A 15,471-nucleotide genomic window follows, 5' to 3' on the forward strand; every position below is an offset into this window, starting at 1 on the left:
TAAGAATTCTGATTGGTTGTTTAAAACTTTGAGGCCCCAGAGGACTGGAAAAGTTGCAAATACTTTAACTGATGCCATAACCATGGGGGGGGGGGGGAGCTGACACATACACAGAAATCTACTTTTTGTACAGATTGCAACACATAAAAAGGGAGTATTAACGAATCTGCATACTCATATTTTCTCTTCAAGGTATGATTTATTTGCTTTGTAATTCCAATTATGGCATGACCTGTAAAGAAAAACCGTCATGTCCACTTGATCATATTTACCCACAGTTTCTTGGAAAAAAGGAAGAAATTAATACTTGATACAAGACATCTTATAGATGGGAACAGTTTATAGAAGCATCTTTATCAGACTATGGAGAAGAAAATTTGGACTATATTCTAATTAAAGAACAGAACGTGTCCCTATTTCTTGGATTTGGTTTGAGTGCTTTCTCTGTGTCTTTACATATTTACAAAAAATGGTTCCAGAGAGGGAATGGCTGTACCATTCCTAAACTAAAATTCAGCAACTGTCATCATTCCTATAGCGAATCATCACACTCACTTATACCAATAAGTGTTGCTCTTGATGAAACAGGACTATATTTCTTCTCCCAAATTTCAGAAGTACACAAGAATCAATGGTATAAATTGGCAGCTTTAGTGCTGTTCTCAATGCTGTCTGGCTTGCACCCAGGCTCTGTGGGTAATGGATATCAACAGAAAACTATAAAACACGTAACATGAGCAATCTCAAGTTACAGTCAACAAAAAGAATAGATTTTTATAAGAACCTTGCATACAAACCTGTAAGATGAAGTGTTTTCATGATCTAGGACTGTATTAGTTGCTAAAACCCCTCGTGCTGAATCAATTAGAAATGTTGCATTTTCATTACCAGATAAAATTGAGTATTCAGTTTCTCCATTCAGCCCACTGTCGAGGTCAGTTGCAAATACCTGTTTGGGAGGACAACTGAGGCTTAATTCAAAATGGCAGAATGCAATTTCAGAAAGAAAAACCTTATACTACAGTTTCTGGTTACTTTCCTTTCGACTGCACAGATTTAAGCAAATAATCATATTGGTCCCCAACATGAGTGTCACGTGAGGTCACAAAATGTGCTCACAAATTGCAACAGGATGCACGTGAATTCTTTCCCCGAGTAATCTGAAGTTCAGCTACATAAAGAGCTAGGGCCGAATGTAATCATTTTACTCTGCTTAAATTACTATAAGGTTGCTGTTAGAATGCTCTCTCTGTTTAGTGCATAAAAATTCACTTTCTCAGGGGTCCAGGACTGGACTATACAAATAGACAAAGGATAACATAATTAAATTATTAAGTTTTCAGAGCTTTCATGGAATAATTCATTAATTACTTTTTAAAATATGAAGCTGAAAATGTAGAAAGGGCAGAGGCAAGCTATAAAACCAACAGAATAAATAACATTCAACGGCAGTGAACAGGTTTCTGAAAGACTCCTCTGGCTCTTTGAAGAGTCGTCTTTGTACTTTTCTGGTTGCTGAACAAGCATTATAATGGGTACAGGATCCAAACCATAGCAGAGGCAACCAGTCAGACTGAATAAAGGAAACATAATAGAATGTATTCTGTCATAAAATTTTGACTACACATCTGGGTTGACTGCCTTTTGATTTTTCTCCATTCCTGGACATATGTTTCTCTAAATACAATGTCCATCAGTTTCTAATCACTTTGCCCTGGAGGCATTTGTAGCTTTCCATTTATTTATTCTCTCGAGGAGGAATATCTTTAGTACCTAACATGACCCTCACTGTGACCTGACTTGCAATGCAAGAACATGTACTGAGGAAATTACGAGTTCTTCTAGTCCAACTGATGTCTTCTTTTGCTCAAACACAGCCAGCTGGAAACACTTTCAGAGAATGGATCCATTCAGAGGAAGAAGTGTTTGCACATTTAAATTGAGACAAGCTGCTCTTTAGGCATCAGATTTTAAATTGAACACTTGGGTTTGACTCTACTAGTCTGATGAGTTGAAAGTATTCTTTTTATTGCTATAGCCCTTTCAGTAGATGCATTAATGCAAGACCCAGCCTATATTGTAACCAGAACCACAGCTTTGAATGGTATTTTTCAACTACTTGAAGAGAGAAACAGAAAATTAAAAAAAAAAAAAAAAAGAAAAAAGAATTTGAAGTCCAGCTGCACAACTACTAAGAACACCGAATTCTCTTTCAGCTTAACAGACCTGAATGAAAAATCTGAAATGTGGTCTAGAAAGAAATCATTGAATGTTTCAGATATCCAAGCAAAGTAGTAGCAACATCAAGAACCCCACTCTCAGTTTTTAAGTTACAGTGATCCAAAAGAGACATAGGTAGGACTGTAGTCATGAAGAGATCAAACAAACTTCTCTAACTACAGCACTGGGCTTGGGAAGATATATTTCCACTTACCTGTACAATGTCTGTTTTAGGACTTTGGCTTTCCCACACTGATGCTTTGTAATAGTTTTGCTCAAATTTAGGTACATTGTCATTCACATCTTGAATCAAAACCATCACTTCACAGAATGCTGAATCTAAGCTATTTGCAGCCAAAATTGAAAGATGTATTTTATTCTTAACTTCATAATCAAGAGACTTTGGCTTTTTTACTGTGATAGCACCTGGTGTATTAAAATAAAAATAAGATTAAAAAAAATAATCAAGATGGGGCTTATGTAGTCAGGTAAAAACACCCACAAATGCAGTTATGAAATCCCTAATGTTTGTGGTCTCCTTCACTGAACACACAACAGAATTGCACCATGTCTTTCCTCTACCTAACATCACCCCCTGCATGCTAGTTATTGTATAAATCTCAGACAGTTGAGTTTTTACTGATTAACTGCCACGCTGGCAACATCCTAAATCAAAGCAGATTTACTTGTAGAGGGATAGAAAGGAAGAAAGTGGCTGCATGCCCTGTGCTCCTTGACATGCGGCAATAAGCCAGCTGTGTTTGAAGAGACTCTTGCCCCTCATCTGGGAGTGGCTACATCTAGTTCTCCATCTGTGTCCAAATTGGGCAACAGCTGTATCAATGTCTGTGTCCAACAGACATACAGGTAAAACACTGGCTCCTTCCGATGCAGTGAGCACATCCCAAATCCCCCCCTTCTATCAAAAAGGATCAGCTAAAATTATTGAGACAACAAGCGCAACTAGACATCGCCACATTCAACCCGAAATGCCCTTGGAAATACATGGTCATTGTTTCAATGTTCTAGGTAATATACTAATATAATCAAAATTCTTCATTACATCTAAACATCAAACATAGTTCATTTGCATGTTAATTTCACTAGAATTCAAATTCAGTTTTGCATGGATTTTTCAGTAATGATGCCATGAATATTTATATCCCAAACCTGTGATAGCATAAGAACCTATCTATTGTGGCTCTCCAAGCTAGTGCTTCTTAGCTTTTATTTTCTAAGATAAGCAGCAATGATTGGCTACTGTTTATGGATCTGTCCAGTGTTCAAGAATTGCTTCTTGAACATAAAGATTTCAAAGCTGGCAGGTGGTCTCTCTTCAGCACAACACTAAAAAATCATCATATTCTCTATACAGAAAAAGCAAAATAGACAGTGGCAGAAGGAATACACGAGATGACAGAGTGTAACTGAAAGACTCTAATGTAGGACGGAGCAAATAATCAAGTTTGAGGTACACCACCTAGAAGGAATAAGTGAAAGAACCAGGGTTGCTCATTCAAGAGAAGTGCACACGAAGGAGGAACGGGGTAACAGTCTTCAAATACATAAATAGCTTTTTTGCCTTTGTCTTATGTCTAGTGTTACTAGGTTAAGAAGTAATAAGTTTAAATTGTTTCAACACGCATTCAAATAAAGATGAATAAAAACCTTCCAAATGCCAAGACTTGTACAGGCTATTGAGAAGGTTTGCAGAATCACTATCACTGGAGGTTTTTAAAAACATGACAGACAAACTTCTGTCTATTTAGGCACAGCTGATTCCCCTTCTGTGTCAAACAACAGACTAGCTCATGTCTTTGGGTAACTTCCTATATACTTGCCCTGGTTTGAGCGACACAGGACTAATTTCTCTTCTAATGCTCGGGAAAACTGCACTTTTAGAAGACACTAGTGTCTGTATTTTTGAAAATACGTACTTCACAGCCAGCTATAGCATGTGGGTTTCAAGGTCTCAGTGTTTTTGAGCTCACCAGGTGTAGGGATGAGAAAGAGCGAGAGCCAGGCTCTTGGGCCAAGCTGGCCAATGGGGTTATTTCATACCATGAACATCACAGTCAATATAAATTAGAAAGTTTGCCAAGAAGTGCTCTCTCCCTTAATGGTTGCAATCCAGAACTTCTTGCTGGTGCCATACCCCTGAGACCTTCCCTTCCTCCCGAATCTGTAGCTCACAGTGTCCGACATTTGCTGCCCACTGCTGGGCTGCTGATAGAATTGGTTGAGTATAATGCTCGTATATTTTATATTGCTATCAGGATTGATATTGGTTCTTTAGTGTTATTAATATTAATTATCTAGTCTTATTCTATTAAATCTGTTTAGATTTCAACCCCCTTGTTTCCTTATTTTTCCCCTATTCCCCTTCCCAGGTGAGGAGAGGTCCTCAGGTGAGAGAGTAATTGTCTAAATGACAATAAATTGTTGTGCATGACTCAAATCGTAACAATACTTTATGTGATTCTGCAATATAATAAATCCCCCAGGACAGGAGAAAGTCTTCTCCAAAATGGGGTTAACTAACATCAGTGCTTGAAAAGACAAGTAGAGCACACCTTTGGCTGTTTAGAATACCTAAGATAGAAAGGGCATCAATATAGCTCAAAATACTTCTGAAAACAACAGGTAGAAACAACGGGTAGAGAGTTACTGGTACAAAAATTAATGCTGAGATAACAACTGCTCTTAAAAAGTCCTGAAAGGCTGCACTTCAATTAATGTTTAGTAAGAAATAGAAGAAAGGAAACAGAAGAAACCACAATGGCTCAAGTATCTCTAAAGATGACTTTTGACATCCACTGCTATAGAAATTCTGTAACCATTTGTGAAGAGAGTGCTTATGAGACTCTTAAAAACATCATGTAACCATTTTTCATACTGGCATGATAAAAAAAAAAAAGTAAAATCCCATTTGATTTTTTTTTTCTCTTGTTTTGGAGGTGATATCAGAGAAGGTTTGTTTTCTTGGGGATAAACATGTTGGTCTCTAAGATGTTCTTTAAGATTAATCTTTCTAGCTTTATTTCAGCGAAATAAGGAGGACTCAGAAATCAAATGTATTCACTTTAAGTGCCCCTCATCTAAAAAAAATTATTTTAACTGTCCATCAGCAAACACGATAGCTTTACAGGAGTACACCACTTGATACCTGGAGCCATCAGAATAATCAGAAATTAAAGCCTCGGAACTCAGAAAGAAAGCCATTTGTCAAAAGTACAACCTATTTACGCTATTTCTGTGTAAATAGACCGCTTATGCTGTCTGTGCCATCCCAAAAAGACTCCAGCTATTCAGAAGGCAAACTCTTCTGTTGCAGATGTTTAGGAGCTGAGGAGCAACCAGAGTAACTACGCTTTCTCACACGCCCTAGGTGAGAGCACATAAATGCACATGGGGAACCCGCCACTCTCCTGCCATCAGAAGCTCCTGACTGAAGAGCAGGTAAAAGCAGGCCTGCTGCAGAACGCAAACACAATTGCCAAAAAAATACACAAACATGACTTTCAGACTTGTCAAGGTTTGCCTGAAAGGAAAGAGCATTAAACTCAACAAGGATCTAATGCTTCCTATATTAGGAGTATTGTGAAGGATTATGTTTATTAAGTTTTTGGTCAACTTTATGATGAGAAACAAGACAGAGTCTCAGCTTGTGTCACAAAGCAGTAGTTTATGAACTCCCAACAACTGGTGATCATTAGTTACTCAGAACTGAGTGTTTTAAACAGGGATACTGGTGTTCAATTTCTTTTCATGGCAATTTTCCAATAGTGCAGGTATCTCCACATCCCTGGTTTTACTAATGATTTATTCACTGTAACAGAAGAGTAATATTCTAAGTAATACTTGCTATATTTTAGAGACCACACTCTTTAAGATACACACAGACACTTGGAAAAAAAAAATATTATAGATATGTACCTGTAATGGGGTGTATGGAGAACATGCTTTCCTTGTCACTGAAGATGCTGTATTTTATATTTTCTCCTGTAAATTTGCGTTCATAAGCTTCTACAGTTAGAAGTGATGTACCTACGGAAGCAATAAGATATTTTCATCGTGTCCACTTTAGAAGGCTTTATTCTGATTTTATATTACTGTGATTAGTAGCAGATCATAGAATCATAGAATGGTTTAGGTTGGAAAGGACCTTGAAGATCATTGAGTTCCAACCTCCCTGCCGTAGGCAGGGACACCTCCCACTAGACCAGGTTGCCCAAGGCCACATCCAGCCTGGCCTTGAACACCTCCAGGGATGGGGCCTCAACAACTTCTCTGGGCAACCTGGGCCAGTGCCTTACCACCCTTAGAGTGAAAAACTTCTTCCTAATGTTTAATCTAAACCTGCCCTCTTCCAGTTTAAAGCCATTCCCTCTCGACCTATCACTATATGCTCTAGTAAAAAGTCCTTCCCCAGCTCTCCTGTAGGCCCCCTTTAGGTACTGGAAGGCTGCAATAAGATCTCCCCAGAGTCTTCTCTTCTCCAGGCTGAACAGCCACAACTCTTTCAGCCTCTCCTCATAGGAGAGGTGCTCCAGCCTTCCAATCATCCTCGTGGCTCTCCTCTAGACACGCTCCAGCAGGTCCGTGCCCTTCTTATGTTGGGGACTCCAGAGCTGGATGCAGTATTCCAGGTGGGGTCTCACGAGAGTGGAGTAGAGGGGCAGAATCACCTCCTTTGACCTGCTGTGTACGCTTCTTTTGATGCAGCCCAGGCTGTGGTTGGCCTTCTGGGCTGCAATTGCACATTGCTGGCTCATGTTGAGCTTCTTGTCGATCAGCACACCCAGGTCCTTCTCCTCAGGGCTGCTCTCCAGCCATTCCACACCGAGCCTGTGTTTGTGCTTGGGATTGCCGCGACCCAGATGTAGGACCTTGCACTTGGCCTTGTTGAACTGCATGAGGTTGGCTTGGGCCCAGCTCTCCAACCTGTCCACGTCCCTCTGGATGGCATCCCTCCCCTCCAGTGTGTCTGCCTCACCAAACAGCTTGGTATCGTTGGCAAACTTGCTGAGGGTGCACTCAACCCCCCTGTCCATGTCCACGACAAAGATGTTGAACGGTACAGGTCCCAGTACCGACCCCTGAGGAACGCCACTCGTCACAGCGAAACACTTATATACTAGGCTGGGTGATTATTCATGAATTCAAATAATGACAATAAAGACAATAAAAACAACTCCTCCATCAATTTCATTGACACTACAACTTCATAGTCAAGGCACTGTCTATCCCTCCTTGCCCAGTAAATTACTCATCTGACCACAACTTCATCACCTGTCTAAATAAAATGAGTTTTAAGTAAAATGATGAGTTTTAACTTTTCCTAATTGCAAACTCCCACGTACCACTGGAATTAACTCTTACCTGAAGTCATATGTATTCCTTTTATTCAGGTTATGCTGTCTTTGGTCATTTAAATCTCACCTTTTCATGAATTCTTTTAAGGCAAACAGTCCTTTTTTTGTGCATCATAGGAATGCACATTACCCCTGAATCACCATTAAGAGTTTATTTTTCCTTCATTTATCTGAACTCAATTTGGATTTTTGCACAATATTTTAAATGAAATATTCTTAAAAAAATTTTAATTAGCCATCTTATGACAGAGAGAACGAAAAGATGAAACTACATGCATAGCTACGTGTCAACTCAAGCAGAATCTAAATTCAATTAAAAGAGCAATGATTTAATATAGAACACAAGAAATATGAAATAAAAATCCTGTTTGAAATAGGATTAGAGGAAAAACGTGGATATGAATACATTATCCGGCTCAGAATCATCACGTTTAACAAAAATGTAGCAAGTTTAAAAAGCATTATCAAGATTTCCAAATAATTATCCTTTTCAAGTGAGTTACAGCATTATTTAGTATATATGGTAATTGATTTTAATTGATTTTAATTATTTAATTTAATTGTAATTGATTCCATGCAACTGTGATGGAATGATGTTACTGTGCAACCTGAACTCTTCCAAGCAGCATTACAGGCAACTAGCTAATTTATTACATTACAAAGGGCATGCTGTTCATACTCAGCGTCCTGGATGTTAGAGGAAAGGACTTTATCTTTAGTGTAAACATGAGAGGAAATGTTCCTCTTAATTCTAGCTGCTACCTTTTTTATTTTAGCGTTGTTACTTATTAATTTTTAAAATGAGGAATTTTTCAGTGGTTTGTAATTTGCTCCTAAAATCTGACTGTCAAAATCAAAAATATGCTGATTTTGACAGATAATTTTCTGTACAAGTCAATATATTTATCAGATATTTACTAGAAAAGTTCTGGAAGCAATATCCAACCATCCAACAGGTAAAGACTGATACGAATGTTGCACTGATTTTTTTTTTTTAGGAACTAAAATAGGGGGTTGTAGGTTGAATTTTCATTGCTGGGCAACTTTGATTTACCACAGAAGCCTGCAAGGACAATCATTCATAGCATCCTCAGAGCAGAGCTAAAGATAAGAAAAAAATTCAAGGTCCACAGAATGTCACTATTTATCTTCTAATGCTGTCAGAAGACTTTTTGTTTGTTTGCTTGTGTGTTTAAGAAAAACTACCAAAAGTAAAGGAAGAAGCAGCACTTCTCCTTGAATCCCTGTTTTTCAGGGATTAGGTTAATAAATTGATGCTCTGGGTCCTCAAACCCTAATCCTTTAAGTTTCCTATTTTTCATATTTTCATGACTTGTTTTCAAAATTGTTTACAACTTCTTTTTGGCAGAAAACAAATTTCTTGTTTCTGATAACCTTTCACAGAAAATGACTCCTTCAAACAGCACATTTTTATGGTTCATTGTCAAAAAAACATGACCAAACTCCGAGGTCTGTTGTGACACAAAGAGGCCCTATACAGGTAAACAGCAAAAGACAGTACCTGTCCACTGGAGCTTGCAATTTCAAGTACACGATTCAAATACTGCTTCAAGCAGAGGTCATAACAGGTAACATAAAGTGGAGAATATTAGGAGAAAGGTAGCTTTCTGGCTGCAAAGTACACTGAAACAGCGTGGTGAGGATGAGATCAGCACTGAAGCTATTGCAAGGAAGGAGGGAGAACAGGATCATAGCAGAAAGCAGTCAGATTGGCTTGAAATGCTATGCAATGAATTTATGGATCAGTTAAGAATATTAAAGGAAGCGAAGAGTGATTTAAAATTATTGTATTCAGGGTTTTTTTTTTCAGTTCAATCAGACAACCTGATTGTATTTGGAAATATCTCAAGTGCTTTACATAGCCTTTACGTTACGCCTACTGACTTGAAACTCAAGTATGGCAGGGTGGACAGTATTTGCCTACCTGGCAAAATAGACTCAAAAACTTTTGTTGTACTCTGTGTTTGGACATAACATACACACCTGAAATGAGCTACTGTATAATTTATTGTTTTTCTTCTCTCTTCTGTACTCATTATAGTAGTCTCTTTTTCCCTCCTTTGTCATCTAACTCAGGTTCATCCTTGCCATTATTTCTTGAGATCTCTTAATCGCTAATGAAAGAAAAAGCTAACTGAGCATGAAGAGTAAGAGATGACTTACAGAATAAGAGGCGACATATTTTGTATCTATTAGAAAAAAAGGAGAAGTCAACAAGTTTTACTGGTGAATCTGTTTCCATTGAAGTGCTATGCAAACAACCATTCCAGTGAAAGCCTGGTGAATAATAAAGGTTTCTTATTCTCTGGAGTCTGCAGTGACTTGGTTATTTATTGACTGGCTTCTAAGCGCCTGTTGTAATGCAGTTTATAATATTTAAAGACATTAAATATTTAATATTAAACAAAAAGTGGAAGAATGGGGTTTTCTGAAGGTCATTAAACTTGGAGGTCAAACACTTAAAGAAAATATGACCAAAAGGACCAATTCCTGAGGCACTCACCCAGTTGACAAGTTTAGACTAAATGAAAACTAAGGACCCTTGGCTTTGGCTTTCATTGTTTATACTATTCAGATTTTTTTATTCTTTTAAAAATAAACTTAGAGTTTTCCCACTCTATTAGTTAAGGTAGAAATAAAATTAGGAGGAAAAGCCACATTTATTAATACCAGTTCTACAAATAATCAGTATGTAATATAAATCTCCTCTGGACTGAATACACTGGTACCATTCATACTTGTAGGAATCCCAGGATCACATATATCCTGTAAGCTAACTTCTAAGAGAGTTTTAATTACAATCATGCTATTTTCCCACTGAAATGTAAAATATTTGATATTTACTTATGCTCATATAAATAAGAAAATACCACAAACAGAGCCAAAACAGTATTACTATTTGGTAAAATCTCTCATGCTCTTAAAATAATTTGATCTTCTTAGCAAATAGACTTTTATTAAATATACAGACTAAAATTTTGGGATGAAACCCTCCTGTTTACCCTGAAGCTTTGCTAAATTTCCTTTAATCAAAAATTAAAATTGACTCTTACTTATATTTTCAATAGATTGAACGGGAGAACAAACTGACTATGGCGCTCTTGCCTCAGTTCTTTGGGGCCTTTCCATAATTTCAGGCTGGATTGTCTAGCCTGACCCATGAACACTTAGGAAAATTTAGGATTAGATTAACTTGTCTACTGCCATAAAGGTCTGAATTTTATTTTCTTTCTTTAAACTGATACTTGTTTCCTAACAAAATCTATCTTCCCTCATTATTTTCTCTTAACTAGAAAGAAATTCTAATGCAGGATTAATGCAGGTTAAGCCCATCTCTCCTGAAGAGACTGAAACCCCAGGGCCTTGACATTACTGCCCTGGGAAGCCCGACAAACAGGTTCTTTCTGAAAATACAACACTGATGCAGCAAAGGAGAGACAAAATTTGAGACCCCAGGGCTCGCCTCTGGAAACACCCTGGTCTCTCTGCTTTCCAGACACCTATGATGGAGGGCCCCCATACATCACCACAACCGACTCTCAATGGGTAGATTAATGAAAAAAAAAAACCAAAACAGAAAATGAGTGATTAACACACACTGCGGTGACATCCAAACTCTATCTTCTGGAAGCAGCAATTCCCCCAGGGCAGACTCTTCTTTGCAAAATGACACACGATTAATTACTGTACAGCATTGACACTAGTAAAACAAGGTTTGGAGGCCTTGGGGTATCTGTGACTCTTTTACAGAAAAATTCAATTTTAGGGTGTCCATAATGACTTGTAAATCCTGGTGAAACTCAAGGAATAAAATGTATTTCTTAAATGTCAGGACAAATGTGTTTAGGGATTTTTTTTTTTTTCATTTCTAACGGAAGCAATAAATGAAGCATTGGTTTAAAAAAAATTTAAAGAACTTCGTATCCCTTAGGTTCCATACTTGGAGTGCTCAGTATGGAGTGGAAATGCTCCTCTGCCTGAGGAGACCTCAATCTACACCTTTCATGTTTCAGGGGAGTGTTTTAACTACGAGGCTACTGCATGCTCCACTCTTTCCTGTTTTTTTCAGAATCCCACATGTTTTTTGGCAGACAGTGGGAGAGCTAGAAGGATGTTATAGCCTGGTGGTTTGATCACTCATCACAGCTTTTTAAAAATAGCTTGAAACAAAAATATTTCATCTATGGTTAAAAAAAAAAAAGTCACTTAATTAAAAATAATCTTTACCGTACTGCCTATTTTTGATCTGGTAATTGAAACATCAGTAATACAGCATTATCTTTATCTTAAAATACACTGCTGAAAATTTGGCTTGTAGTTCCAAACAGGCACAGAGGAAGGAACGGCTGAGTAATCACAGCAGTAATTACTGCAATAGCCATCTTCACCCTTCATTCACTATTCAGTTCGTAATTATCCAAGAATATTGATTGGTTTTCCAAAATTACTAACACATTTATTTTTTACTTATTCCTAATCAAATATATAGGCTGTTACTCAAGATCTAAGAATTCACTAGTCTCACAATACCCTTAGGATATAAAGAAATATTGCTTTCATTTTACTAAAGGTAATTTGAACTATAAAGAGGATAAACGACTCGTTCAAGGTGAACCTCATGAGGCAGTATTTGAATCAAGAATATAGTGCAGTATATAAATACATCTGGTCAATTGTACAGTGGGATTTGTGGGAAGAAAAATGTGAAAGGCACTCCTTTCTGCCCCTCATTAAGATGAACCCATCCCCTGACACAGGAAAAAGTAGTTACCATATCTAATTGGCAGGAGGCATAACTACTAATATTCTCTGAATGATAAAAAGTAGAGCAGTGCTTCTCATCATTATACAGAACAAAAATAAATAAATTTGTAAGCACCTTGTGACTGAAGCTGGTTTGTCTATAGGTTGCATTCAATAGCATAGCCTCTACCTGGAGATATACTGTAGACGCCTGTCCGAGTGACAATGTACCACAGCCTCTGAACTTCTCTCTCTCTCCCTTTCACTCCACCCTACCCCCCATTCTCCTCCTTCTGGAAAGTTGAAAACTTCAATAGGTTTTAGAGTATCTCTAAAAGCTACTACAGTTCATGAAGGGTTTTGCAAAAACAAGAAATGTCATGTTGCAACTGGTACACACACTCATCTCACCCCAGCTTATGTGCACCCACCCATCATTAAAGTAATTTTCCTAAAAGAGTGAACCCACAGATGCTCAGGGCTTCCCAGGCTGAGCAGACAAGGGAGCTTTCTGTTTAATGTCAGCATCACTGTTGTACATGAGCAGTGAGCTCAAGAGCCAGACAATGCCTCCAAATAACAGACCATGCTTCTTTTTCATGCCAGTGCACTGGTAAAGGGCAGACGGGTATTTGTTACATTCAAATTAACTTTTCCTTGCCACTGCACAGTAAAAAGGTTTCCCTATACCATTCATTAAAATTACCACTCCAAAAGGAGGGGAGATTTGCAACTGCAAGAACACAAATGGGGATTTGATGCCCACCTGCTGCACTGTTCTCAGGCACGCTTGCTTCATACAGGCTATGGCTGAATAAGATCTCCTCCTCTTGTTCTTCTGTAAAGATAATGACCATAGCTGTGGCTGTTCGAGGTGAGATACCTTGATCTGAAGCAGTCACTAGCAGCTGAGTACTGAAGTCCTTGGAAGCCAAGGGCTCCTGAAGAATGATGTCACCTGTCTTTGCATCGATCTGAAACACAGTTTCCACTGTCATCAAACTAAAAACAACAGCTCCATTTGATCCCAGATCCACGTCCTCTGCTCTCACAGTGGCTACCGTCTCATTCACATGGGTTTCGGCAGGCACAAAGGCCCTGATAGGATTCTGCAAAAAAATGGGATCATTGTCATTGACATCATCAACGTGCACCACAACACTGACAGTGGTGCTTCTTGGCAAATGGGTGCTACAGTCACTTGCCACAACCCTAAATGTATACTGGGATTTGGTCTCCCGGTCCAGTGCCTTTGTAGTAACTATAGACCCTGTCACACTGTCAATAGCAAATGCTCCAAAGGTGTCATCAATGAGAGAGTACGTAACTTCGCCATTCAGGCCATCATCTTTGTCAGAAGCAAAGAGGTCCAGGATGGCTGAGCCTTCCTCTAGGTCTTCTGTCACGGAGATCTGATACTGGGTCTTTGCAAACAACGGGTTGTGATCATTTTCATCCAGGACCGTTAGAGTGAGCTGTGCAGTAGAGCTTCTCGAGGGACTGCCTAGGTCACGGCACTCAATTACAAGAGTGAAATTGCTGACGTCTTCTCTGTCTAAGCTACGAGTGACCAGCAGTTTTCCTGAAGTGTTATTTAGTGTGAAGTATTCGCCAACATTTCCACCTTTCAAACACATAAAAAATAAAATGATCACAAACAATTACTTTTGAAAAAAGAATCCCTTGTGAAAACCGCTATGTTAATTGCAATAACATGATCCAATTGCTCATACAGCTGGTGCGCTCGTGTGCCTTTCACATATTTTATTCCTCTTATACGAATTAAAACCTGCATTTAATTTAAATCAGTGGGTGGCAATGACAGTAAATACAGAATGTCATATCAATTTACAGAGTGGCTATTTTGCCAGATGCATGTCTTTTTTCCCAAAGCAGCACACCTTATAAAATCTCCTGCAACTATGCTGCTGCATAAAGTGACCTCTTCCCAACCTTAGTTACAAATTCCAGAAACCTATAAAGCATTGCTGACAATTGTAATTACTTGCTTCTTGTTCTCTTCTACAAACCTGTCTCTGGGAAGTGAATAGTTGTGCAAGGTCTTGATTTGGGGGGCATGGGGAGGGGGAGGTAAATATGAAGCAGTTGACAGAAAAGTCAGTGTTTTTAGTAACGGTGAATGGCATACATACTTTATAACATGTAGAAAGACCAGAGGTTATTAAATTAAAGATTGTAAAAGATCGTGAAATTAAAACCGAGAAAACAAAGGAATTCATAGCTGTTTCTTCAAAGAAAAATGTGTTGGCTGTTACCACAGTAGCTATCTGCCTACATTTGAGCTATTGCTGAGAGCCACAAACCAAAGTAAGCACAGCAAACTTGTATTTGTGCAAAGACATTACAGGAGGCTTTGAACAGCTGTGGAGCTTACATTGGCATAGTGGACACAGGGAGAGTTTGGCAATATGAAAACCAAGTATGACATTACTAATTGCTGGGTGAAAGAAGCTCTCATGAAATAAAATTAAAGAAATAAAATTAAATAAGTAAAATTAGATTAATTCTGGTACTTATTTGCAAGGGTACATTTACATTCAGAACTTCCACAACTATAGCAAAAAGGACAAAATTATGCCTTCATGATTAATGCCTCCTTCCAGCGTTTGGTAGTTTTTTGTTTTTCTTTTCTGTACTATTTCAAATCCAGAAAGCACACTGAAAGTATGCCTGGAAAGTGCTTATTAATGCTGACAAAGGGGTGAAAGATCTTTTTTTTTTCCCCACATGAAAGAAGCATGTGGACAAGATGGGAGCTAGGGAGGCCTTGTAAAATCAAGACGAGTCTAAAACTTGGATACTGCTGTTTATATACTTCCTGATTTATACTAACAAAAATGACTTACCAATTATTTTGTATCTTAGAGCTCCGTTATTGCCAGCATCCATATCTACAGCCCGAGTAATGTAAATGACAGAAGGCTGTTGGTTCTCTGGAATATGGAGTTCAGAAGCAGGAAGAAGAAATGTGGGAGAGTGATCATTTTCATCCAGCACTGTGCAGATAACTGTCACTGTGCTCGACAGCGATGGAGTTCCACCATCTCGAACCAAAACTAAGATTAATAAAAAAATAAAGCAAATTTTATAC

General features: G+C 38.3%; 1 protein-coding gene across 1 annotated transcript in view; it reads right to left on the reverse strand.

The window, feature by feature from the left end:
* Positions 1–15,471, reverse strand: part of DCHS2 (dachsous cadherin-related 2) — an 80,162-nt gene that overhangs the window by 13,022 nt on the left and 51,669 nt on the right. The window contains exons 14-18 of the mRNA XM_009893767.1: positions 15,227–15,436; positions 13,126–13,983; positions 6,157–6,267; positions 2,435–2,646; positions 798–949 (exon numbers count right to left, since the gene is read on the reverse strand). Coding sequence (XP_009892069.1) covers positions 798–949; positions 2,435–2,646; positions 6,157–6,267; positions 13,126–13,983; positions 15,227–15,436 — 1,543 coding nt within the window. The remainder of the gene's footprint in view (positions 1–797; positions 950–2,434; positions 2,647–6,156; positions 6,268–13,125; positions 13,984–15,226; positions 15,437–15,471) is intronic.

This window comes from Charadrius vociferus, unplaced genomic scaffold (assembly GCF_000708025.1).
Source record: "Charadrius vociferus isolate BGI_N301 unplaced genomic scaffold, ASM70802v2 scaffold59, whole genome shotgun sequence".
NCBI lineage: Eukaryota > Metazoa > Chordata > Aves > Charadriiformes > Charadriidae > Charadrius > Charadrius vociferus.